The 27,168-nt window shown below is 49.1% G+C and overlaps 1 protein-coding gene across 6 annotated transcripts; it reads right to left on the reverse strand.

The window, feature by feature from the left end:
• Nucleotides 1-26,813, reverse strand: STX16 (syntaxin 16). Of its 6 annotated transcripts, none has more exons than XM_042930555.1 (10): nt 25,875-25,953; nt 17,936-17,947; nt 10,816-10,932; nt 10,583-10,690; nt 10,028-10,168; nt 8,693-8,858; nt 7,475-7,566; nt 6,773-6,916; nt 5,441-5,521; nt 1-3,076 (listed from the first exon to the last, which is right to left on the reverse strand). In XM_042930555.1, exons 4-10 carry the CDS (start codon nt 10,673-10,675, stop codon nt 2,972-2,974), a joined length of 822 nt encoding a protein of 273 aa, XP_042786489.1. In that variant the 5' UTR covers nt 10,676-10,690; nt 10,816-10,932; nt 17,936-17,947; nt 25,875-25,953; the 3' UTR covers nt 1-2,971. The 6 variants fall into 6 exon arrangements, with proteins under 6 accessions (XP_042786489.1, XP_042786488.1, XP_042786483.1 ...); XM_042930554.1 differs by having other exon boundaries at nt 25,824-25,892; XM_042930549.1 differs by lacking the exon at nt 10,816-10,932 and having other exon boundaries at nt 25,824-26,813.
• Nucleotides 26,814-27,168: the final 355 nt, after the last annotated feature.

A 27,168-nucleotide genomic window follows, 5' to 3' on the forward strand; every position in this document is an offset into this window, starting at 1 on the left:
TGCTCTTTAATCCGCATGATTGCTTTATTGTACAAAAAGTTTCCAGTAACAGTGAATTAGTTTTAAAAAAGGACCAAAAAAAAAAAAAAGTCATTTTGGATAGAAGCGCTTCACTAATTGCTTTATTTAAGCACACAAGGAAAAAAGTCTTATCTGACCAATTAGGTTGGAAGGGTTTTATTACCTTTAAGAAGCCATTAGCTAGGATAAAACACTGAAAGCACTTATGTCAAAACAAATAAATAATGCTCTCTCAATTAGCAGAGAAAGCGGTAAATCTGTTAAATTAGAGACACACACCGCTTCACGCCCATGGCGAAGCCAGCACCCCCCCACCCCCAAATTAATACAACAAGAGACAGTAGACTTGTTACAATCGCAGGAAAGATCAGGAGCTTTGGAGACCTGACGGTAAACGTTTCCTTATCTCCTCTCCGGCCCCGTCAACGGAGCCACCCCCGGACACGTTCAAGGGGGCAGGTGTCCAGGGGCCGAGCCCAGGGCTGCCCAGAGGGAGCCTCCCCCTCCCCCCCCACCCCCTTTCTCCGGTCGGTCGTGTCCCAGGCGCGGGGAGAGACCGGGCTGACGATCATTACCACCAGAGCCCGACAGAGCTGAATGGCCCGGCCCCGCCTGGGACAACGGCCGTCTGGAGCAAAAGGAGCCCGTCTCCTTCAGAGGCAGAGAATCGCCCGTTACCCTGAGGTACCAGGGCCCCAGGACCAATCTACTCTTACTTCCCCCAAGGCTGCTGATCTTTCCCCAAGTAAAGGCTCAAAAGAAAAATACAGTGTTTTGAGGAGCACGCGCCCTGGGGCCGCTTCCCCGCCTGGGGACAAGGTGGCCTGGGGACAAGGTGGCCTGGGGACAAGGTGATGGCCTGCACTGCTTTCTCAGTTCACTCGAGATCCTCAAGATCACTTCTGTCAGTCCGTTACTTTACCCTGGTGGGTGAGGGGGGCAAAAACCAACCCCGATCACCCTGTTAACTGAAAATAAATATAAATAAATGGTGATCCTTTCTTTTTTTTTTTTTTTTTTCTGGCGATCCTTTCTTAAAGGGTCCCTTGCCTTGCACGTTAAGACCACCGAGCCTCCTGTCGCCACTGTCCACCGCTGGGGAGGGAAGCCCCGTGACCTTGAACGGCCCCCCGCTCCTGGGAGCAGTCGGTCTAGAGGAACATCTCGCCTCGCCCCACCGGATTAAAACCCGCTGTGACTAGGAAATGCCTATGGCTCTTCTCAAGATCTGCAGAAGCCCCACAAGTCAGGGGTGATCAAGGAGGTGGGTTCTTACTTCCTGACCTTTTTGCCTAATACATAATGGTTGGTCAGGGAATACCAGGCGATTTCCTGAAACGCCAGGGGCACCTTCGGATCGTTCTACAGCCACATCGGTCGTGAGAAAACCAGTGGTGGCCGGGAACTTGGGAAGGGGAAGGCTGGGGCATGGGTGTGGGTGCTAAGACCATGATCTGCGCGGACAACCCGAACCTCTGGACTTGCGTTTAAGTTTCTGGAAACGACTTCAAAGTCACTTCTAAAGACACATTTTATGTGACTGATCCAAATAAAACATAGCACATTTAATGAGGTCACGCTCTTCACAAACTTCTCAGGAGAGGTACAAAACAATGGAAAAGCCATCGAAAATTATACAAAGACCATTAGAACTATACTGGCGTCTCAAGACCAAGTAAAAACATGAACAAGTTGAGCATTCAAAGCTATCATCGCTTTCCACATTGTTCTACAGTTCCGGGAATATATTCGAGCACCATAGTGATAATAGGTAAGAAAACGGCAAAGTCCCACTCTGGCGATCTGATTCATGCTCGCACGAATGAGGGACTTCTAATCAAGATTTTCACCATCTGTCGGAACGTGCTTACTTTCTGGGCATGTTAAGTAGCAACGCAAGAGCCGATAAATCATACCCCTGGTGGAATATTTTACTTTGAAATGGAGTGATGTTTGGTTAATAATTTGAGATCCGCTAATCCTAAATGGGGTGACCCATTTAGAATGGCCTCTGTGTAAATTCACAGTTCATTAAATGGTGGCTAGTTTGAACAGGTCATTATGTAGTTAGTGCATAAGTAATGGATTGAGCAAGGATGGCTGGGGACGAGGACAGGGGCACACTGGCTGATTCTGGCGACTTTCATGACACGGCCAAGCTTCCCTTTTTCATGTTTTCAGGTGAGGTTGCTTCAAATCACCAACTTTTAAATTTAGGTGGTTTTGTTTGGTAACCCCTTTTGGTTTACAGTAGAAAATGCAGTGCACAGACTCTAAATGAGGAATAGTCCATTTACGATTAATTTAAACTTATGAAGCTGTTTTAACTGGCCCATCTAAATGTGTTAATTAACATCAATGATGGTTTCTTATTTTTCACACTTTGTTACTCTGATCATTAACAGTGATGGAAAAGCTAAATTAAGTTAATGGGGAACGGATTATAAATTCTTAAAGGACTTCTCAGTTTGTTTTCAACTGGAAAATATACAGAGAAAGATGAAGAGGCATTTTTGCCTCTACTCATAAATTTTTGGTACCAAATTTCTTAAAAACCATATGGTTTTTAAAAAACGTTTCCAAAAATTATTTCTACATGCTGCTCAGACATGACTGCTAAAAAAATAGCATATGCACATACAACATCGAACAGCTTGCGGAGTGCCTGTAAACATTCAACTCATTTTCTCTTTCTAAAAAAAATATATATTATAACCGATGACAGAACTCAATCTCTATTCCGCAGCAGCATCAAAGGTCCTTAAACTCTTGACAATGAAGGAGAAACAGCAGCTCATCCCCCTGCTGGAGCACGACCGTGACGAGGGGTCCGGGCAGGCGCTCGCCGCCCCCACGGGGTCCGCAGCCCGCGCCTCCGCTGTGCCCGCAGGGCGGCCGACCCCTCGCGCCCGGGAGCGCACACGGGTGGCCCACGTGGCCGCACGGCCGCCTAGCGAGACTTCACGCTGATCAGGACAACAATGAGGACGATGATGATGACAAATAATATTAAAATCACAAGCATCTTCCGATTCTTCTTCTGATACTGCTCTGCCTACGGAAAGAGGAGGGGAGAGAGGCCGTCATTTCCCCGAAAGGCCAAATAGCAAGCCCGCCCGCCTCCGGTTCTGGGCTCGCGGGTCCGTCTGCCTAACCGGCGTCTCCGCCACGGGCTACGTCAGCAGAATCCCGCCCGCCAATTCCGGCACAATTAATCGACACGAGTGGACGAGTGCCACGGTCCCGGAGCCACCCATCTCCCCCGGGTTGCCCCAGAGCCCGGGCCCGGGATCCGCCGTCATGCGAAGGCTGGCAGGAGGAGTCCACGGCTCTGCCTCAGGGCCGGGCCGACCCGCTTCCCCGCCTGCTCCCACCGTCTGCCACGAGCCACTCTTTCCACCCGAGCCTCCCGTTCCTGGACACGGTTCCTCGGACGGACGTGTACCTCCTTCACCATGACGCCCGACAACTGGCTACGGTTCCCCCGTGGGACTGACGGCCCCCCAGAGGGTGTTTTTCCGCCTCCCCTGACTTTGGAAACAAGAGCACACCCCTCCTTTGAGCCGGGAATGGGAAGGAGTGAGCCACGGGTAGCAAGTGCAGAGAGAGACCCCCCCCCCCCCCCCCCCCCGTGCTTCTGCCGGCACCACAGGCAGGCGCCTGCCGAGCCCCGCACCCTCCTGCACACACCGCACCCGCACACGTCAGCCTGGAGGCCGGGAGAGGGGGCGGACACGCCGGCCGTCACACCTCCCCTGCCGCGCACAAACCCAAGGGCGGCCCGCCTCGGCTTCTCGGGGACTGGCCCAGAGAAAGGAAGAGCACGCCCTGCGCTTCCCCGGGGGCAGCTGGGGGGGTGGCTACTTCACAGGGAAGGACAAGAAGGCGGCAGCTTGATGGCCACGTCTGCCCAGAAGATCCGGCCCCTTCTGTCTTACTTCCATGCTCCCCGCCAACCTTCTGACTGGTAGTTCTGCTTCCTAAGTGAACCCACCTACCCCCTGGGAGCCACTCGTCCACCAGGAGGAAACCGCGGCCTAGACGGGTCAGCCCGTCTTGACGGTCGGGCCCGTGCGCGGCCACCCCCGAGGCTCCATCGGCCCCGGAGGAGGTGACGGCCGGCTAACGGCCAGCCACGCTGCTGACAGAACGTGACGGGAGAGGGAACACGGGGCTGGCTCACTTCTCTGACAAGGAACCCGGAACGCCAGGGGAGCCGATGCCGCACGGGACTTAAAAACCTCTCAAAATGATTCATGAAGTAGACCCTGAAACAACGTTCTTAGTTCCCCCTGGATCTGTACGCTCCTGCGGAGAAAGCTTTGCCCGTGGTCTGTGTTCTATCAGAGGACACGTTTCACTAGTTTTTACTGAAGAAACTCTAACAACAGCGTATCAGAAGCTGGGTATTACAGAGTCGGCAGTCACCCCCGTACGCGAGGCTGGCGGCAAAACGAGTCCGCGAGCTTCGAGCCCTCGGCCCGTCTGAGGCGGGCCTCTTGTTCCCGCCAGGTGCCGGGAGTCTCACTCCCACCCTGCCGCGGCAGCGAGCGCCAAGGGCTTCTGCTCAGACCTCGGCAGGCGTCCCCTTCTGTGCACCCGACACCGCCCGGCCGGGGAGCAGCCAGCTTCCGCAAAGCGACAGCGCGGTACGTTAGTGGACTGGAAAAATGCTCATGCTGTGGCTCCAAATGTCACTGGGTCTCAAAGATACAAGGAAACGGACAGAAATCTATCTCCTTTGTGAAGCGTCCTCGTCCCTCTCAAAGCACACAGGCCCCCAGTCACACACGAGATCCACTCGGCTGCACGTGTGTGTTTCTCATCACTGACGAGCAGGCTTCGAAGACGCTTCCCGTTTATTTTTAACAAGTATCGTGAAAGATCTTCCCGAAAGAGCTACCTTCCCAGCAGAGACTAAGGGAGCTAGCCTCGCGTCAACAAACGACTCTTTTCTCAACGTAGCACACAGAGACACCGTGGCAACTAGAAGGGAGAATGAGACTTTATCTGCTCCAGAATGACCCTCCGGCAGCAATCCATCAGAAGGGCGTCACAACAAGAGAGCCCCGAGTCAGCACCAACGAGCCAACAGAATGTTCGACGCGCGTCGAACAGATGCCCGTTCCCCTGACTTCCTGAAACGAGATTCAAAGAGCGAGATGCTTTCTGACAGAAAGAAAAGCCCAACTGCTTTATAATTTCCTGTCACGGGAGGGAGTTCTCAGCAACGTCAGGCCCACGTGTCAGGTGCACCTCGAACCGTTTCCTGCCGGGCAAGGGCAACGACCGCCACGGCCGGCCCCACACAAGCCGCTGGTGTGCGTCCCTGTGCTGCTACACGGAGGGTCCTCCTGGGAAGCCTTGGTGTCTGAGAACAGTTCCTCGAGTTCTAGGTTACTGAAACATCCGACATTACCTTGTGAAGCTGCTTCAGGCCGTCTTTGGTTTTGATGCAGGACTGCTCGACGTTATAGTCAATTCTATCAAGGACTGTACCCTGAGTAAGAAATGACAGTTACAGACCATCAACAACCCCAACGGGAAAAACGGAACTTCAGAAATGAGAAAGGCACACTGCAGACGTCGTTACGCACAGGATTATCTGTTTTACTTCACCGGGTGGTAAAGGTGCACATGGAAAGCTCTGGAATCCATCCCCAAGCGATATTAGGCACTCAATGGCAGAGTGCTGTGTTAGTTACAATAAAGTCTACCTGGTGAGACAGAAATACTGACACACTGAGATTTCTTTTTTGGATTTAGCCACTCTAAGATATGCCACATTCAGACTTCCTGGGGCTTTAACAAACACACGGTTCAGTGGAAATAGGCTCTGAGAGGCGAAGGGCTGACTTCTGTGCCCATCCGCTGCATAAATACTTGGATGCGGGTAAGCAGAGAACGCGGGTCAAACTAGACCCAGCCATGATGAGGCCTGGAAATTGCCGATCACGTCTACACACGTCAACGCAGGCTTCCGTGGGTCGGAGCAAAGACAGTGAGCTCCAATCCGCCGCGCCAAATTACACCTTTGCCTCCAGGAGAATTCTGGTTTTAATTGTGTAATCTCTCGCTTCACACAGAAAGGAGGGAACACCAGGCTACATGCAAGAACAGGGCTCTTAATGGAACACGCTGTATCAGTAGAGATAGCAAGAGCAGTTCCTTGGGAACCACGGGAGTAATTATTGTAACTAGATCTTCCACAGCCTCAACACTCCATTCTGCAGCTGGTGGCAGGGGGATCAGGACCCAAATCCCCGCTGGCAAGATAATAAAACCCCGTAATCAGATTGTAACAGCGAACAAACAATTTAATTCTACTTGAAAGCTAGTGGTTCCCGTTGCCATTACGCAGTAACCTGCCAAAATTAGAAGGGAAACTTTATCTACTGCCAGAATCATTGCTGAGTGGGGGGCACCAGACCCCCAAAGCGGGGTGGTCCCCTGAGCGTCCTCGGAGTTCGGTGGGAGAATAGGAGACCTTTTGATATTTGTTTTTTACTTCAAAAAAAAAAAAAAAAAGAAAGAAACAAAGCTCTCAGTATTTTTATGGGGAGTGACGTTAGCACGTGTACGTAATCTGCACGCGTACCTACGTAAACGTGCACGCACACGCGTACATACGTGCACACGTGGGGGGAGAGGGGCAAATTCTGTTCCCCGACGGGAATGCAGAACCAGAAGTCTGAAGAAGGACCCGAGGTACGGCAGGAAAACCCAATGACGAGGGAGCTAAACCGCGTACCTGCTCCACGATCATCGCTCCTAAGTCCCTAAAGATTTCATTCAGGTCCGAAATGGATTGCACGATCTGGCGTATCTCCCGCTCCCTCTCCTCCACCATCAGCGTGTTCTGTTCCACCAGCAGTAACTGGTCATCTGTGAAACCCTAGCGAAACAAAACATACAGGATTTGTACGTTAGGGTCCGCCCCCGCCCCCCCGCCCCGCCTCCAGAAAGGGATCGTGTGTGATGTTAGACGTAATTCAAAGAACGAATTCCGGAAACACTTCCACAAAGCAGGTAAACAACACACAAGCACTGATTTTTCCCTGACAGGCAAGATCCAGACTCCTAAAACACGCCGCAGGGTCTAACGCACGACCGGCCCGAGCAGGGGACGCGGGTGAACCCACGTGGGCCGCTCCGCAAGGGCCGAGGAGCAAAACCGGCGGGATGAACCCTGCGCTTCTCTGGGTTCTTCCCCAAGGGGGGTGGGCAGACTGCTTTCCTGGAGGTTCCGGAAAGCAAGACCGCCAGGTCTCCTCGTAGCCTCTGCAGAGGGAGAAGCAGTACGGCCCCCACGACCGCTCCTCCAACTGCTGCACAGACTCTACCTGAAGCAGCGCTGACCCATCTCACCGCACACAAGCCAACGGTCTATGAAGAGAAGGAACGGAGCGGAGCGCGGGCGTGGAGCAGTCAGTTCTGCAGCCCCTTCACGTACCCGGTCATAGAGAGTATTATCGTCTCCATCATCCATTAGTGGCACTGCTGTATCAAAAAAATGCTGGGATCTTTCCTCTCGGTTCTTCATGCCTATCATAGATAGGAATTCACTTTACTGGAATACGTAAACCGTCCTGGTTACTGCTCCGCCATTAAAAAGGGGAAATCTGGAGTGAAACTCAACAGTCAAAATGGAGATACTCTCAGCAGCTTTAAAAGAAGCCTATCTCCAACAGAGGTGGGGGGGGGGGGGGAGAGTAAAGATTATAAACATAAAACAATATGCAAGCATTTGGCGTTTTTCAAGACGAAAATCACACTGCAAATGGGTACCATTCACTCGACGCCAAGTGAGTGACAAAAGGACACTGAAACCATCTGAGCATCTCTAAGTGAGGCAGAAATATTTAATCTCACTGCTGTTACAAAACATTTTTTTAAAAAAATCGTATTTCTCTCCAGAAGCATCTCTAGTAACAATTCCAAATGGCCCTAATCAAGTTTTAGAAGTAATAAAATTAAAATACAAATATGCCAGTTGTCAGATGGAGGGGGAACTAGGTTTTTTTTGTTTTTGTTTTTGTTTTTGTTTTTGAGTATGTGGGGATATTACTGATTACAGTGGTAATATGGAAAAACCTAGTTTATGAGGTAATTCGAACGCGGACGTGGCTGACACCAGACTTCCCACTGTTCAGGAAGAAAGGGCAGGGCAGGCTGAGAGGATCACTGGCCAGGACAGCCAGCAGCCAGCATTTCACCCACTCCCAGAAAAGATTTTCAGGCACTCGAATACTTTAGTTGTTTTGCAAATATGAAGCTTCCGCGTGATTGCAACTTTTTACCTCCGCGTTCGCACTGTCCTCCAACCCCACATCTGGGAAGCTACGGGCCTCGCCAACGTGCTAGAATGCTTTTCACATTGTTCGAGCTTGGCAAAGAGTAAGTTTTGTTTTTGCTGCATGTGAACTGTTCTGACACCCCGTCCTCGGCCTCGGTCCCGGTCCGGGCATCATTTCACACGGTGTGTGTGTGTTGGGGGTGGGGGGGTCCCTTTCGGTGCACAAGCTGTGGAACGTGCTCAAGGGGTGGCGATGGAGGGCTCGGGACGAAATGGAGAACTAGCGGCCAAAAGGAAGGATGGAGACAAAAAGCGGTCCTAGTGCTGGAACTTTCATGCCTCGAAATCCCGTCCATGACTCCCGGGGACACTCACGTCTGAGGTAGCCCGACTGCGCGTGCCGGAAGCTGGCCGACAGCTCCTGCAGGGCCTGGGCCAGGGAGGCCACGACGTTGCGAAGGAGCCGCTCCTCCTGGTCGGAGCGGGCCCTGCGGGCCCGGCCGGGCAGAGCCTGCACGGCGCGCTGGCACCTGTGGAAGAGCTGGGAGAAGGAGGCCACGGCTCCCAGCGAGCCGTGGAGGAGGGGCCTGAGTGCCACTGCCGCTGCGCTCGCGGGTCTGAGAGCCGGGAGAGGCTCTGTTCGCACAGGCCGGCGTCACCCAAGGCGCGCAGGCCAAAGCAACCCGAGGCTCCGAGGCTCCGAGGCTCCCAGGCGTGGCCAAACGCTGTGGGCGGGGCGGGGCACACACCCCCTCCGGCCCTTCGCCCGGCCACGCACCGCTCTGGGACTACGGTCCTCTCCCCAGGCCCCCGCCACCACCCCGAGGCTGCAGTTACTGTTACTGTTCCCGCTTTGCCGACGAGAACACCGGGAGGCAGAGGGAGCAAAGGGGAGCCGTGGCGCGGACCCCCTGCGAAGAGCCAGGACCCAAACATCCCAGCGCCCAGAACCTCTGAGCGCCAGGGGATTTAAACAAGTAAACGATGTAAACACTAAGGTTTCCCCACTGCTCAGATTATTTAAAAAGTACTCAAATTTGGGGCGCCTGGGTGGCTCAGTCGGTTAAGCGTCCCACTTGGGCGTAGGTCATGATCTCACGGTTCGTGGGCGGGAGCCCCACGTCGGGCTCTGTGCTGACAGCTCGGAGCCTGGAGCCTGCTGCGGATTCTGTGTCTCCCTCTCTCTCTCTCTCTCTCTCTCTCTCCCTGTCCCTCTCCTGCTCAGTGTCTCTCTCTCTCTCTCTCAAATAAATACACACTTTTTTTAATTGCTCAAATTTAACATTTTACAAGGAATGTTTCTAGGGTGCTAAGTTTCTTGAAGATGCTAACACACTCCAGCCTCGGGCAGCGCAAGTTCCCAATCTTTTCCGATTACGAGGACCATTTTGTAACATGAACAATTTGTAAGCACTAACATAAGAAGGTATACATCTCTAGATCAAGTGACTGAACTCGGCAATGCTCTGAGTTTATTTTTAAATCAGCTCACGGTGGCAGGTACCGACAACTGGGGAAACAGTCCCCACTCGTCTGAGACACGGGCTGATAACCTGGGGGAGCCCGGGGTCTCAAGTCTCTTGGTGGGCTGTGGGCTGGGAAGCGTAAGTCTGGGGAAGGGAGGTGCGATCTGAGAGCTGTGCCACGCTCCGGCCTCTGAGGGGGCCGGGAACTGCCCACTCCGACCTGGGGACCCAGTCCCACCCTCACCTGAGTGATCTCTTGGGCGGTGATTTCAATGGCGTGTTCCTGCTCACTGCTGTCGTCCAGGGTGGGCCTGTTTAAATGCTGGTCGTGAAGGCTGGCTAATTCCTTCATTTTCTGTTTGATGCGGCCAACGTCGTACTGTATCTACGCAAACGAAACCACCAAAACTGCAGTGCCGCCTGCCAGGCATCTGTCTGCCTCTGAGACGATCAGCTACACTCTAGAGCACAGGGTCCGGGCTTCAGCCAACTTGTAGTCTCACCGACGTGTGAGCGACTTTGCATTCAGGTTATCGGAATTCAAACCCCACTGCTCATGACATGGTGCTCGAGTCTCTCTCTCTCTCTAATCCAGGCCATTCCCACGGGAGCCCAAACCGCCGGCTCACACCCCCTTTTCCGGTGGGGTGTAAGGCGAGCGACCCGAAGGCGGGATTACTTCCAGGTGCCTGCGTTCACCGTGTCGTCACGCTTCTTACGGCAAAAGCACCTTTACACGTGTCGGCGTCATACCATTACTGAAAAAAATAGGATCGTGTGAAACTAACATTCCACTTACTTCGTCCACTCCGTCCACCCATTTAGGGGGCGACCGCTTTGTCACGCCGACTGCTGCTTCTGGATCTAAGCTAATGCCCGACACCAGAGCCATACGGTCGTCGGCAAGCTACAGGGAGAGAAAGGGACATGGGAAAAAAGTTACTCAGGTTCCATTTTGAGAAGCACACTCTCACACCCTTTTAAATGTCACTCCCTGAGAAGACCAAGAAATGTAGGAGTAAGTGCACTTGCCTGTGTCACAAGCTTGCTTTGGTACTGCTAGCATTTGGGATTGTTTTCCTAGCTTTTCATGCACCAGTTCTTAATTTTCTCGGACATACTTGTGAACATGAATTTGACTTGATCTGGCTATAGAGACGTAATAAAAAAAATCAACAGAAGAGCCTTAACGCAAAGACCTCTCATTACCAGTACTACGTACGGACAGGATGGCATGAACCTCGACAATTAATGCGAGTGGATACAAGTTAAAAAAAAAAAAAATACGAGGCTACAAACGGAACTCACATGAAGTGTGCCGTAGGAGCAAGGTTTACTTACACACGTTTCGCTTCTTTTGGAAACGGGACTGAGCCAGTCACTTTGGTCACAACGTCATTAACCGTGTGACAAAATGTATCAAAGAACCGCCTGAAACGATCGGCGAATCACCCGCCATGCAAAAGCAACCCTCAAAAATCTCAACGCGAGTCTGCCCGTCGCCTCCTTTCTTCAGTTCAGGGTCCGCATGCGGTGTTTTCACTTGTTTTGAAATGATACCCAGAGCTCTGGTCCTTTTCCCGGGTCTCAGACCCCGGCTTCGAAAACCCCGAAGGCCCGGGGAGGGAAGGCCGGGCCTGGCTGAGTTAAGCCGCTGGCCTGCCTTGAGGCAGTGAACGGGTTGAGAGCCATCTGGAGGTGCCCTCCGGAGTTCAGAATTTATAAATGCCAGTTTCCAAAGATCCAAATGATGATTGAAAAATAATGGAAAACAGTAATATAAAAGTCTTTTACAGGTAATACTTTGTAAATGCCCTAAACCATACTGTGGAATTGGGTGAAGAATTTATGTTGCTTTTCTCTCCCCCCTTCCTTGCATGTACCTAAAGTTATGCTTTCATTCATTCAGCAAATACTTGTTTGCTTTTCTAATAAAGAAACAAGACAAAATTTAAAAATCAACAGATAAAGGGAAAAAATGTGACATAAGCAAAAACCTACAAAGAATTCTTATATCCTAATTCTTCTATGCTAAACCGTTTACAGAAAAATTCCTACAAGCAAATTGGCATCTCGCAGCTGCCCCCCCCCACCCCCCCCCCCCGCCCCTGCCAGGCCCTGCCCCCACGGGCTTAGGACATTCTGTGTGTTCCCGGATCACACCGCGTGCAATGACCACACCGAAGACACCAGAACCCTCGTAACTGCTCCCTGAGCGTCTCTGAGTCGTGATTAAGTCACCAGCATCCCGCCACCGCGTGGACCCTACAGGACCACAGAGTCATCTCAGGTCACAGACAAACTGTGTGGCATCCGACCTGCACAATCTGGGGCGCTGGGTCCATAAAGTGGCAATTCTCAACCACAGCCACCCTGTTTGTTTTCAAGAGTTCACCAATAGGAATCTTATATTCTTTTTATTGTTTTAATCCTCACGGAAACTAGGTGAGCTAGGAACTGTTATTCCCATCTATAAATGAGGAAATTGAAACTCAGAAAAGTTAAGTAGCTTGCCCAAGGTCACAGAGCTATTATGTGACAGATTAAAACTGGGTCCAATGACTCCAGAGGCCCCATCTCCCCCACGGGCTGCCACTCATTTTGGCAGGCCCGTGAAATAGAATTGCAATCTGCTAAGAAAACGAATCGGGAGAGCCAGCCCTCAGACTGAAACACCACCACAAAACACAGTCCCGGATCCACCCCCCGCCGAACCGCACCCGGGAGAGAGGACCAGCTCCCGGTGAGCACAAGAGTCTCAACATAAAGCGGCCTCTCTCACCGACCACCTGCGGGTTCAGCAACGGGCTCAGACCTCATCGTACACAGAGCAGGGAGAGACCGGGAGGAGCTGAGCTGTTTATTCCTCAGACTCCTGCTCTGAAGTCACGGAAAGGTATGCATCTCTGCACAGCACACACTGACCAAGGCAGGAGGGACAGGCCACACGGCCAACTCGCGCGGGACACAGAGCTGTGGGTCTCCTGGAGCAGAACCCGAACTCAAACCTCCAGCTGTTTATGCAGAGCAAACCCCAAAACTGCTAAGGCACCTCTTCATGGGTCACAGGATTTCCTCGATGCTGGCTTAGTATCTCATCGACCATATTTTATCAGTATATCGTTTTCAATAGAGTAATACTTTATGTAGGCTCTTAAGCTCATGACCTTTTTTGTACTGTTTTCACTGTTTATAAAAATACATTAAACTAAAAAAGATACAGAGGTGGTATTCATCTAAATTTACCTGCGTGGTAATCAGCATCGACTTTTCCGAAACAAATCAACTCTCCTGAAACTTCGATCACACGTGAAGTCAGCTGAAGTGGACCCACCTCTTTTAAGCGGTACCCGGTTTTACCCAAGAGTTGTGTCTGCCCCCCCACCCCCGAATGCGTGTAAGTTAAAACTGGGGCCAACACGTTCTCTTTCAACGCTCTGAGGAAGCTTGCTAATTAGGAGATCCTTACCCGAAAATGACAGATCCCAGCTCAAAAAGCTGGCCCTGGCTTCCCCACATTGGATCAGGATTTTGCCAGTAAGATAGTCTATGCAGTCCTTGGGGCTGCAAACTTTAAATATTGGAAAAATTGTCCCTTTCCTCATATAGTCTATAGCCATAGCTCGTCCTGATAAAGAAATTCAGCAGTACTCGGATGAAATGTGTCCTTTATTTTACCAGTATGAATTCAAAATGAAAAAAAAAACCCACATCATTTTGAGAAGGGAAAAACATAATTGAAGAGAAATGTCAACTACTTGAAATAGAAACAAATATGAACATTAACAAAATCTATGTTACATGCAAGACAATCACCCCCTTTCAACCTCACTTCACATTTGAAAACATGTTTTCTTATTTTCTTAAGATCCAGGATGATCCTGTCAGTTTTCAAGTTGCCCTTTCGGTCAAGACAGGCTTTTTAAAAAACTGCCAGATTTTTTATTCTCCTTGCTTATCCTTGCTGAATTTCAACTTAGTCCCCTCTCTGAATATATGATGATCCTGGTCTATAAAGCTTTTCTAAAATGAACTTGTGCTTCTGAGATAAAAACAAAAACAAAAACTTTTCTCTATTTTTTAAATAAAAAAAAAATCAGTAAAAATTCTGAGGAGAATTTCAGAATTCTTGTCTTTGATTTGGGGCTCTGATTTGGGGGTGCGCTGGACCCGGGGTCATCGATGCAGGAAAATTCCAACAGATGTTCAAAACCGCACGCCCACAGGGCTCCTTGCTGGTTTCCCTACAGTCACCTTTGCCCTTGGTCCACTTTAGATGCCGACACTTGTCCCTTAAAGAGCACCAGGCAGCACGGACAAGTTCCCGATCTACGGAAGGAACGTGCACACACGCATCCTCTTCTTATAAATCCGGCTGCCGCAAATCTAGAGCCTTTCTACTCTTTGGAAACCCTGCCTTTACAAGAAGGCTGATTTGGTGTACCGTAAGATTAAGGACATAGCAAAGCCTCCGCAGAGATTAGCAAAGTCTGACGTATGCCCCCCCCCCACCCCCTATCTGAACACAAATAAAATAAACTAAGTTCCGTCATCATGGATTGGTAACGAGAAACAATACTGACAATTCTGGATGGTTTGTGGCAGCGGGCACTTAGCAAGTCCTGAAGGGACGCTGAAACTCACAGCCTGGCCGCTCTCGCCTCCACGTGAGACAACCCAGGGGTGTGTATGATGAAGTCAGACCACAAGCGCGACTCGCTGGGCTCGAGATGGCTGGGGGACTTTGCTCACAGATGGTTAGGCTTCAGAGACCTCAGGTTTTTGAGGGAGTAAAAAAGCACGTGGATAAAAAAGAATCAGGGGGTGTCAGCACTGCAGTGTGTCTGATTTTTCAATCTGTGATCATTTAAATAGTGACTAATTTTTCTGGTTGTGAGACACTAAATGTCCAAAAGAGACACTTAATTTTTAAGTGTGTGAAAAATAAACAACAGAAAGATACAAAAAGAAAAGAGAACAAAAACAAAGATCAGAGAATCCTACCACCCAGATATAAATGCTGCTGGTTTCACGGATTTTCCTTTTCTCTCAACTATCGTTCACACCCTTAAAACTCAGGCAGCAATGATGGCCTGTGCTGTCGGTGCCGTCCTTCCACTGACTGGAGCCCTGTACCCCAACAACAAGCCTTCGGAGGGGACTGCCCCCTGTTGTACAAACATGGACACTAAGCCCGCCCCCCTGGGTAGAGACTTTCCAAGCAGGTGACCGGCGGGCCCAGCCTGCGGCCCCCACGTCCCCACTATGTCACCGTGCCCTGCCCAGGATAAAGACCCAACGGCTTGGGAGACGACTTTGTTATAGGAAGAGAAGTAGATGAGAGCAGGGAACGAAGCAGAGGGCCAGACACTTCTCTGGGTAAGAAAGTAAGCGGCGGGTGTGCTTCCTCCTTAGGGACACCCCACTGCTACTTGTGGAGAAAGACGCAGAGCGGGATCCCCAGGGCGCAGATTTTCAAGTTGATCCGGGCAGAATGACAGTCTACCGTGGGCACCCTGTAAGGTGCCACCAGATGGCTTCACTCTGGGAGACCCAAGGGCTGCGGTCAGGAAATTCTGCTCAGGCCTCAACTCCAGAGGGGTGGGCTTCTAACTCACGCCCAGAACCCGTGTGTCACTCTCACTATCCCCAGAAGACGCCGACCCCAAGCCCTGCGGCAGTTGTGGTGAAGCAGGGCTCCAGACCCCGAGCCCCAACGCCCCCAGCTCCTAACCCGGCACCTGGAGCGGAACGGTAAGAGATGTGCCACTGTAATTAGCTGGGTCAACAACAAACACAAGCAATGAACGAAGTAGACAAAACGCAGGTCACGTACGATTCTGGAAGCTAACTTCACAAAAGATACAACGGTCCCGGACAGAGGACAAGAAGGGCCAAGTGAAGTGCTCAACGAGGACGAGGTGGCCATGTGGACCCAGAATGAAGGCTGACTGAGTCTAGAGAATCCCAACAGCACGGGAGTCGCGTGGGGCCAAGTGGCCCTCCGGGCGGCATCTCTGGTGACAGGATGTGGAGACCCCCTTTAAACACCCAGAAGCTAAGAAGAAAAGCAGAAGGGCCTGCTGGTTCCCACTGTGGGTAGCCAGTTTCTGAAGAGGGAGGCAAGACTGGAACTCGGCTCCCGGGGCAGACCCCTAAGTGACATGACCGTAGATGTGCTCCTCACATGGAAAGCGGCCAGTGTTTCTTTGACTTCTGTTCTTCTGTGGTTTGTTACCTATCCCCCATCTCACGCTTCCTTCTGGGAGCCGTAGCCCCCAACTGTTCAAGAAGGGGCTGCGTCTAATCTAAAAGGCCTCCGCTCTCAGCCCCCAGGCCTTCATGCCTTTCGAGTCTGGTCGGCAAACCCAGGCACATCCTGTCCACCGTGCCCCAGAGACGCTTAACTCCACTGTCGGGGAGCTGCAGCCACTTCCTAGCTCTCCAGGGCTGGGGCCCCGGCCCGGGCCCGGTGCTGGCAGGGAGGCCAAGACACCGGGATCAATGAGCTACTCGCTTAAGGGTAGCTGTTTTTAAATAGTAGGGTTTTTTCTGTTTTGTTTTAATATATTTTTTTAAACATTTATTCATTTTTTAGAGACAGAGTGTGAGAAGGGGAGGGGCAGAGAGCGGGGTGGGGGTGGGGGGTGGAGGGGACACGGAATCCGAAGCAGGCTCCGGGCTCTGAGCCGTCAGCACAGAGCCCGACGCGGGGCTCGAACCCACGGACCGTGAGATCATGACCTGAGCCGAAGCCGGACGCTCAACCGACGGAGCCACCCGGGCGCCCCGAATACTAGTTGTTTTTTAACGGCAGAAGTAGCGCACGCACAGGTTTTAAAAGCAGATATCCAACCTAAGAAAAGGGTATGCGATAGAGAGGAAGTTTCTCTTCCATCCCAGACTTTTCCTGGAAGGGATCCACTGTTAACTGTTTACTTTGTCTCTTCAGACATTTCTAAGCACACCCGAGTGAGAATGGGAGTTGCTCTTCTCAAAAACAAAACCCAGAAGAGCGGGAACCGCAGCTTCCACGCTAGTTTGCATCAGGCTCCTTCCCACTCAGTGATGCGTCCCGCAGCTCAGTCGGCTGCGGCCCCACGGATGGACCGCGCTCTTCGAGGTACAGGGAATCAGGATGCTATCCAATTTCTTTAACCAGCTCTCGACGAAGGCTATGCAGCAGCAGGTTGTTCCCCATGTGTTCCTACTACTGACTCGTTAAAACAGCGTGTAGAACGTACAGGGGGATCTTCATCTACTAGTTAGGAGCTCCAACTGGTGCTGACGACAGTCACCCGAATCCCACCTCGGTGGTCCTATCCGAATTGCGATAAACAAAACCCCAAAATACCTCCTCTCTGTTACTTTTTAAAAGGTCTACCCTCAGGAAAAAATATTTTTATCCTTCCACAGCGGAAATGGGTCAGAGAGACACAAGACTGACAGCCACAGTTCAATCCCCTTTTACCTCGACCCTTTCATTAGCGCCTCTAGACTACAGTGCTAGGAACGTGCACCCTGTCCGACTTCTCGGTGAGTTGCTGGTTAAGTCTTGAAAAGGCCGAACGTGCGCTGCTGGGAAGGGAAGGGGGCAAAGTGGGGACCCCGCAATGACGAGCACACACAGAGGGTCGCCGGCCTCGCCCCGGCATGTGACCGTGACCGTGACCGTGAAGCCTCCCCGGCGGGCCCCCAGGTTGTGAGCCCGCTTCCTTGCGGCTCTCGCCAGACAGACACCATGTCCTCCACACTCTACCTGAGCAGCCTTGCTTCGCAGAAAGCAAGCAGCACGCTTCGCAGAAAGCAGGGGGTTATACACACAATCCTAAAAACGATCTGGCTTTTTGTAAGTTCAAGAAAAGGCTCACTCAACCTTTACTATTTATTTCTCAAGTTGAGACACTTTCCCAAGCGTAGCAAATAATTGTTCCTTCAACTCTTCTCTAAGCCACCAATTTACCTGGGGTGAAAATATATTAAGACATCCTGAAGATCAAATTGATAAACACAACAATTACGAGTAATCAAAAGAAATGCTAAAATGTATATCAGCTCTGTTAGTATTCTGTATATGACCAAAGACTTCAAAAAAAAAAAAAAAAGACATAATTTTATTAACTAACATACAGAAATATTCAAAACACAATACCTCGTCCAGCTCCTGAAGAGACATGTTGTTCCCATCAGTCCCATCCAGTTAGGGATAGCAAAAAAGAAAGAAGGATGGGGACAGACAGATAAGGCATGGTCAGTTGAGAAACACTTTGATTTTAAACAGCTCTAAAGTTGACTAAAAATAAAGATCCACTAACCAAGGCATTTAAAAAATCTCCCCCTTTTGATTGCTCCTTTAAAAAAAAAAGAAAAAAAGCTACATCAATACACATGTATTTTTTTTTTATTTACCGTGATTGCTGTTTCGGTGAATGAGATAGGAAACAATAAGCAGTTGTAAAAATTAAAATACCATAAAGCAAATAAAATACACTTGCTTTAGTCTCACAACAATATAATGCTAATCTGTTCGATCAGTATCAAATACCACATACAATATTCTAAATTTCCCTTAGGAAGATACAATAATTTGAGAGCAAAGCTAAAATGCAGTTTTACCGGGTCAAATAAGTGTATGTTTCAGCATGTAAATAAGCCCTGCAAATGCAGCAGAATTAGCAAATGGACAACCCACAGACATGGTCTATGGCTGCGTTCAGATCATATTGGAGTGACCACACGTGTAAGGTCTCTACAAATTCAATCCCGCAGACGCGGCTTTATCCGCAGTAATAAGCCAGCCGAGAAACCCTTCTTCCCCGGAGAGAGACACAGGTGGTAAGAGAAAAGAAAAACTCTCCCCATTTGCTTGCCATTTATTATTATTAGTCTAGAAAGCACACAGTTATTGGTAAAGCTATTATCAAAGCGAGTAAACAAGACAAAACAAAACGAGAACGAGAGATTTTCCTGAGGGGGGAACAGGGAGGAAGAAGCACCCGCAGCCAGAGGATTAAGTTTCAGTTGAAAACTAAAGGTTCTTTTTTAGATCGACACGGAACTCTAGCTTCTGAACAGATATTTACCAATGACAGATAATCTGAAGAACTAGGTCTTTTTTTTTTTTTACTTTTTTGTGTTATTGATCACTGAAATAATTTGTGGTAAATTTCAATCACCAACTGTGTTTTTTTTTTTATGTTCAGCAGTAAATTTAGAAAATTGAAAAACGTAAGTTCCTTATTTAAAAATTAGTAGTGCAAATGAAACTGGTCTGTCAGGACCAAAATATTATTAAACAATGACAGTAATAAAAAGTGTAATCAAGCAGTATTCCTCCACGTAAAAATTCAATTAGCTGACATTATAAAGCTGCAAGTCGTCTTCATTCCTTCCATAACTTGCCACGAGAACAAAGAGAATGATATTTATATACACACCCTGCCATAACAGGAGTACTAGAAAATTTTAATAGAGAAGACAGTGTCAAATGGAAATCTGATTTAATTACCTTTTGCTTTAAGAAGAAACAAAGACAATGTTCTTATTTTTTAAGAGCTTAACATTTTCATGCAGAAAGCACTGCATTGTTTTTATTAATAGAACAGGACAGAGGGCAGAACCCCTAAGTTCGGTATCTCAGCCTGTACCTCTGTCCCTTCTGCAGTGGCTACTTGGCATCGAATCTTCGAACAAAGTACCACTGCGAGCCTCGGGTAAGGTCTCTGCTACACGTGAGCCTGTCCTCTTGGATTATTAACCCAGCACACACCCTGATCTTTCGGTTTTTACAATTACTGGCTGATAAGAGGTGAAATCAGAATCACGGACTAGATAAAGCCTCTTTTTGTTGTAAGTAAGAAAACTAAGCTGCAGAATGTATAAATCCATTTTCCCAGCGTCACAGAGCTTTATGGCTCAGAAGAGGACGACAGACCCAGGTGTTCAGGCCTCTTCGCCGCCCCCCCCCCCCCCAGCATCTCTAATTTTATTAACAATTCAGGAAATTATTAGTGATAGTCAGCTACTACCGTAACACATCGGGAATTAAATTCAGAGGTCAGCTTCCCAAAGAGTCCCCACCTACCTCCCCCCCCACCGTTTTGCTACTTAAAAATAGAGGGTGTTCAAAACTCCCCCTGCCATCAAATTACCAGAAAATCTGGTCAAGAAACAAATTAAAACATTTAGAATTACCATGAGGAAAAACCAAAATACAGCCAAATGAAAACACGTTACTACACATCACCACCTTCTAAATCTTTACAATGTCTAAATCTAGGTTTTTGCCCTGCCAATGGCATATAACCAAGCAAATATTGAAAACTCCAAGTAGCGTGTGGAATTTATAGTCTAACGAACTTTCTACATAAAACTGAAAAATAAGTGGAAACCCATCTGTGTTTACTCAGGAAGTCTGGAAAAGTTGAGCAAAATGACTTGGAAGTACAGGTCTATGCTATCGTGATATTTACTTTATTTCCGTTCCTGCCAAAATAAAAGTTTGCTTCTCTTTTATCCAACAAAGTACCCTTATTCTCAAGTAAGCCTCGCTGCTCAAAGGGAATCTTTAGAGGCAGGAAAGCAAACAGCTCTAAAGAGAAATATACAATGATTTCATACTTGGATTCTAAAGACAGAGGACTAATTTTCCAACAGACTCAGTGTGGACTAGAACCTTCAATATGCTAGTAAAAACGCAGTTATGCGTGGCTGGAAAGCAAGACACAGAAAGATGCTATCCTACTGTAAGGAAGAAACACCCCCAAGACTTAAACAATGGGTCCTTCCACATTCCGGGATGTGCAGCGACAAACAGTACTGCAGCCCAGTGGGTTAGCGCAGGGCTCGGGGGCCAGGTTGGCCCGAGGCCCCACCCCAGCTCCCGGACTCTCTAGGTGGGGGGCACTGGACAAGCTCCCTAACGCCCTCCAAACCTTAGTTCCCTCATCTGTATCGTGAGAAAAACAACAACACCCGTGTGACAAGAGCTCTGTGAGGCTGCATACAGAAGGTGCCCACATGCCCGGAGCCCAGAGCCAGGCACATAGTAAGCTCTCAATAAATCTCGGCTTAACGTTACAGTCAAGACTGAAGGACTTCAGGTTTCTTATTACCTTAGTTAATCCTCAGTATCTTTTCTCCCCCTAAAGCACACCATGTTTTATTGAAAATAATGTGGTTTCAAACTAATCTAAGACCAATTAACTCCAGCTTCCATTGATAGATTACGCATTATCTTAAAGCACAGGATAGATCAGGCAAGTCACCACTAACCAAGTGGCTCCAAACCCTCTCTTAGACCCATTCCAGACCAAAGGCGTCATATGGCACCTCATCAAGATCAGAACAGCAACTCAACAACTACTTTTCATTCATTCGTTTGAGACTTCACACATTTTCCTGAATGATTATGTTACTTTGTAAATTCATCTGAGCTCCTTAAAGCCAAGCTGCCTGTAACTGCTTGAGTGAGGCGGTGCCTTCAACCCTGCGCTTGGCTGATACGACGTCAAAGTTAGGTCAGCGACGTACTGGAGCCACTTCCAAGGATTTTTGCACGACGCTGGCCTAGCGGGCACAGCGACGTTGTTGACTACTTCTCCTTTTCAAATTGAAGCTAGGGCTCCTAGGGCTGTGTGCCTCGGTCAGGGGAAACCGCGCACTGGACCAGAACTCAAGAAGGCATTGTTGAATCCATACGGCCCTCGGGAATCGCCTAACTCAAACCCCCCAACTTATAAATAAGGCAAAAGATGTCGGAAGAGACCGAGGAGCCTAAAGACACATTCTGAGAGTCAGCCACAGGGTGAGACTTAACCCTAAATTGCCAGACTCAGAGTCCAGTGCTCTTTTCCTTTATTTCCCACTGCCGTGAGGCACAACAATGATGGGGGGTCTAGGACCGAGGCCCAAACACAATGAGTGAGAAACGCCAACAACTGCATTTTGCTGCAAGTCTAAAAAACAAAACAAAACCAAACCAACAAACAAAATCAACCCCTGTCCGTTTCTGACAATTAGTTTTACCAATACCAATACAAGCAAAACCACAATTAAGGAGAATTTGGTTCAGCTCTGGCTGCTAAACTTTCAAAGGCACAGAGAAAAACTAGATTTCATTCACAGGCAAGAAACTTAACCAGGCTGTGTCAGCCGGGGCTGCTGAGCTGGATAGAGAAAGCTCTCGGCGAGGAGAAGGCTGCAGGGTTACCGGGCAGAAGAAGGAAGAGGCTTCCCGTGTCAGAGACCCTGAGGGCCAGAACCAGGGCTAGGACCACAGGATACAAGGTACAGACTTGGGGTTCATGCAGGCAAAGGCTGTTTGGGACCGACTGGCTGCTGGGTTCCCCTGTAGCCACCACAGAATGTGGTCGAGGAAGGGAGGCAGAAGGGTTATCACAGCTGGGATGTCGGGTCAAGGATCTTTAGGTCTCTGCTGGCCCTGGGGACTCGGCTTGCTCTGTCGCTGCACATCCTCCTTAAATTCCTGCTTAGCTGTGACATATTTGCCTGAATGCTGCATCAACCTGTTTCAGCATGCGTGTGTACGGGCGCACAGGGCAAGCCCACCGTCGCCACCCGAGAACTTCTGGGTTTTTTCCCCTTAAACTAGGATGCAGTGAAATGCATGTTTAAGTTTCTTGAACGATATGGCTTTGGGTGTCCTGTGTTTTGAGGTGTGTGAGGTACACACGTGCACACAACCTTCTAATCAAATCAAAAAAATCACAGCCTTTTCCTTCAATAAGGATGTGAAAATTCAGCTTTAAAACTTGAAAACAAAACCCCCCTAACCCCCCTCCCCCAAACTAGCAGTTCGATGTGATTTTTTGATTTATTTTGGGTTGTGTGTGAGGTAACAAACACACATGGAAATCTACTTCTGCAGCTTTTTCTTCTAACTGGGAACTAGAAATTTCAGGTTATGATTTTTTTAAATTAAACTCTAGAATTTAGCTGCTTCCCTTTTCATGAATCTGAGTTTTATCAGATATTTACAAACTGCCTCCTTTTAATTATTTTGCTCACGTTTTTAATATGCCCTGTATATATCTTTTAAGTTTTCATTTATAATTTTTCAAACATACTGAAAAATATGTAAAATGTATGTATAATGTCACCCCACATATTCATCAGTAGACTTAACAACCAGTAACATTTTGCCTTATTTGTTTCCTTTGTGGGGGGTTAAATATACAAAGTGGCATTTTATTCATTTCACTACTCAACATTTCAGTAGGTATCTCTAATAAAATTAACAAATTTGATTAATTATGATTAGCTTAATTAACTAATTATTTCTTAATGTCACCTAAGACCCAGTCCATATTCAAATTTAATAACTTTGATTTTGTTTGATTTGCTACATGGTTTTGAAATTTGCAATTCAGAAATGAGGTGTTAAATTTTCTATGAGCTAGACATGCAGTGAAAAATGCTGCAGAAGTTACTGGATAAAGTTTTAAAAAATTGTGTTAGACATGGCTCCCCCCCCCCCCCAAATGCTTATAGCACTTTTCCAACTTCCAGAAAAGTTGAAAAAATCATACCTCTACTTAGTCATGTTAACATCTTGTCATGTTTGATTTTGTGTGTGTGTGTGTGTGTGCAGAACAGTTTCTGGTGAATTGATTGTAAGCAGACTGAAGATGTGTTACTTCACCCCTGAACACTTGAGAAAAATTTGACATGCCATGGTTTTCTTAATGCACACAATTAAAAATACTACTAGGTGGGGCTTTTTAATTCTAACTTAAGCAAACCATTTTTGTTTACTTGCAAATTCTATTTTTTAGATAGTCTGAATTGACTACAAGGATATTTTAAATGATCTGATTGCTTATAGGCTGAGAAAAATTTCAGAGACTAATATCATTATGTAACATTTTAAATGGTGAAACATACAGAAAATATCGTTCTAATGTTCTGACTTAGATACGTATAGTTTGATTCAGAAACCTATTTTCCAGAAATTGCCTGAGTTAGCTAAATATATCTATACCTTCTTTGACATATCTAATTTTCCAAATTATAGACTTTAGCCATCCATGTTTAATTATTTGACTTAGCTTATACATGTATTTTCTAATGGCCTACCTTAGAAGACCAATTTAAAAATCGGTCTGACTCAGAGATGCACTTTTAAAAAGCTGCCCGGCTCAGACACCAGGTTTTTAAACTGTCTGACTTAATGATTAATAATAATGATAATAAAAGTCTCATGTTACCCAACAGTTCAGGGTGTTTTGAACTTTATACGATGAAAAATTTAAAAGCAAACAACGTTGTTTCAATAAATTAAAACCGATACCTTAGAAACATTAACCCGAGTTTTGGTTCTGTTGTTCACCCCCCCCCCCCGCCCCCCCATCAGGTAGCATAAAACCAAGCATTTGAGGAATATGCAATTTTTACATCTTATTTGATAAAACTAAAGTTCCACTGAGGAATTTTATTAATTCAATTTCTACTCTCTAATTCTTGGCTTATTTCAGAGCATTCTTTTCAAAAAATCAGCACTGGAATTAGCCCGTTTTCATTCGGTACAATACAATTTCTTCTTCAGTTTATAAATGCAAAAAACAACTTCAAATTCTTAAGTAAATACAAATCTAAACATACTCCGTCCCTGTTTTCTACGCCTTTTGACCTGAATTTGCACGATTTTATTCCTGAAACTGTGCACACGCGGCTTACAACAGCTTTTCCATAGAAGCAATATGGCCAAAGACATTTTCCACTTGTGAGTTACAAAAAGGAAAAACTGTCTTTGTCACTCATCAAGACACATGGCATGATTTTTCTGAAGCATTCAGTAAGGCCATAAAGGAAAAAAAATAAAAGGTAATACAGTCCCTAATAGGTGAAATAACTGTGAGGTCCCCAGCGCTGGATATTTCAAGTATAGTCCCTCAGAGTCTGGTTTGGGGGTGACTTTATTTCCTTCATCCTCCAAGGCTGCTTCTATTCAAACCTAGCCTGTTTATAGCAAGGAGCACCCCCCCCCCCCCACTACAAACTAGTTTCCTAACTTCACTTTTCAATTTAAGATCTTCCAGAGCTAATCACCGTCTTGGACAGACCATGCAGCCCGGGCCCTGATTTACCAGAGCAAGAAAGAGCCAGAAACTGAAGCTCAGAAAAGGTAAGTAGACCTCGACAAAAACAAACAAAAAAAGCCCCTCGGCAATCTTCCCAGGCCCTCCCTCTAAAAGATCCTACCGCTGCGCTAAAGAAAGGTTCAGGTTAATTAAATCAAAAAGCATGTGCTATTCTGAAGGTTAATTTTCACATACATACATGTTTGGTTTTTTTTTTTTTAAAGTTCGAATGGAGGGAGAAGCTTAATTTCCTGTCTGGGAAATGGAAAACGAAGAACCCAGCACCTTAGTCTCCCAAACAGGAGCCCCCAGGAAAAACAGTGAAGCAATTATTCCTAGGGAACAGGGCCCCACACAGGGCCGCGAGGCCATTAAAAGAAAACGGGTGAAACAACAACAACACACACACACACACACACACCCCCACACCCCAACTGCTTCCTCATTTGGGGGAGGGTGTCGTGCATTTGCAAAGATACGGGCTCGGCGATCTTGCAACCCACGGTGAGGCTCCGTATGGGAGGGGGGGAGGGCGGGGGCTTAAACACAAAACGAGACAAAAAGGCTTCCGGAAGGCCCCAATTTTTCCAAATCTCCGGGTTAAAGCACATGTAAATCGGAGGCGGCCGGTCGGGCAGTGACGCCCGGGGCGGGAGGGAGGCGGGGGAGGAGGGCTGCGGAAGTGAAGAGAGAGAGAGAGAGGGCAAAGGCAGAGGTGGAGCAGGGGCCTGAAACTGTTTTTGTTTTTGCTTTTTCTTCCCCATCCAGGGTTATACACGTCCCCGGCCCCTCGCCCAGAGACCTTCCACTTCCGATTAGTCTTAGTCTTATTCTTCTTCTTCTCTTTTTTTTTCAAACAGAGAGACAGACAAGAGACAGACAGACAGGCAGAGCCGCTGTGCACACGGTGCGTGTGTCGGAGGCCGCCGGGAGACTCACCGCAGCAACGCTACGTGAATGCAGAGGGCTGGAGGTGGTGTGACTACTCACTTGCTCGGCTAACAGCTGCCGGTTTTGGATGGAATTATTCCGCAACAACAAGAAAGCGTCGGTTAAACGCCTGGTGGCCATGTCTCACCCTTTGTGACCCCCCGCTCAGGGGCCCCCCGCCCACTTAGCACTCCTGGTTTGTTCACTTTTCTTGCTCTTGGCCTGGCCGGGTCGGGCCCACCCTTCACAGACACCTGCCTGGACAAGGCCTCGAGCCAGGCGGGCTCGAGACCCCTCCCCAAATAACCACCTCGGCTTTCCAATTGTCTGACTCCCCCTACTCAAGGCCTGCCTTCGATCTCTAAGCACTTAAATCCCCCCAATCCTCGCCTCGCTAGCCAACGTCCCAGAGACCCCACCCCAATCCAACCTTGGATCTACAAGCGTCTCACTCGCCAATCCGGCGGTGGACTGGGAGGCCCTGAAGCCCCCTACCCCCCTTAGTCTCGGAGACCCCCCCAGGGGCTGGGCCCCCTACCCCTAACTTGGCTCACACGCGTCCAGGCCGTGCCCTGGAGGGGGGGGGGGGGCTGCCTGTGACTCAGTTTCCCCACCAGAGGCCTGGCCGGGGCCTCCTTTGGACAAGCCGAGGCAAGGCCTGGGCCCTGAACTCCAGGGCGCCCGGTACTCCCTTCTTGGGCCTCGTCTGGGCCTGCTGAGGCCCGGGCCCGACCTCCTGACCCCGTCCCTCTCTGGGCGGCCCGGTCCTCCACTGCCACAGCGGCCTGCCGGCCTCCAGGAGGGCAGCAGGGCCTGCCTCCCCGGCCTCCTCACTCCTCTTCTCCGGCTCCCTCCATCCCCGGATCTGACTGCAGCTCAGCCCCGGGCCGTTTCCGTGCTGTGGTCCCGGGTTCTGGCGTCCCCCCTGGCCCTCTTCCTGTCCGTCCCTCGCGAGTGCCCCCCTGCGACGTTCGCAAGGCCTGCTCGCAACGTTCCGGGCGCGGGAGCTCCCTGCCCCAGCCCTGCCCCGGGGCACGGGAGCGCTCCGCCCTCTCCCGGGGTGCTCCCGGGGCGCCCGCTTTCCCCCTGCCCGCACCGGGCCCGGGGCTCGGGGGGCGCGCCAGCGGGCGGGCCCGAGCCTCCGGAGCGCGGCCCCCGGGGCTGCAGAGCGCCGCCGGGGGCCTTGGCGCGCGCATTAGAGTGGAGTTGAGCGGCAGGCAAATTTGGGCGCCGACACGGGCGAAGTTTGAGGCGCGCTCGGAGTTGGGGCGGGAGAGGAAAAGTTGGAGACGACTGCCTCTGGAGGCCGAGCACGCTCCACTGCAGGCGGCGGCTCCGGCTCGCTTTTTTTTTT

This window comes from Panthera leo, chromosome A3 (assembly GCF_018350215.1).
Source record: "Panthera leo isolate Ple1 chromosome A3, P.leo_Ple1_pat1.1, whole genome shotgun sequence".
Classification (NCBI taxonomy): domain Eukaryota; kingdom Metazoa; phylum Chordata; class Mammalia; order Carnivora; family Felidae; genus Panthera; species Panthera leo.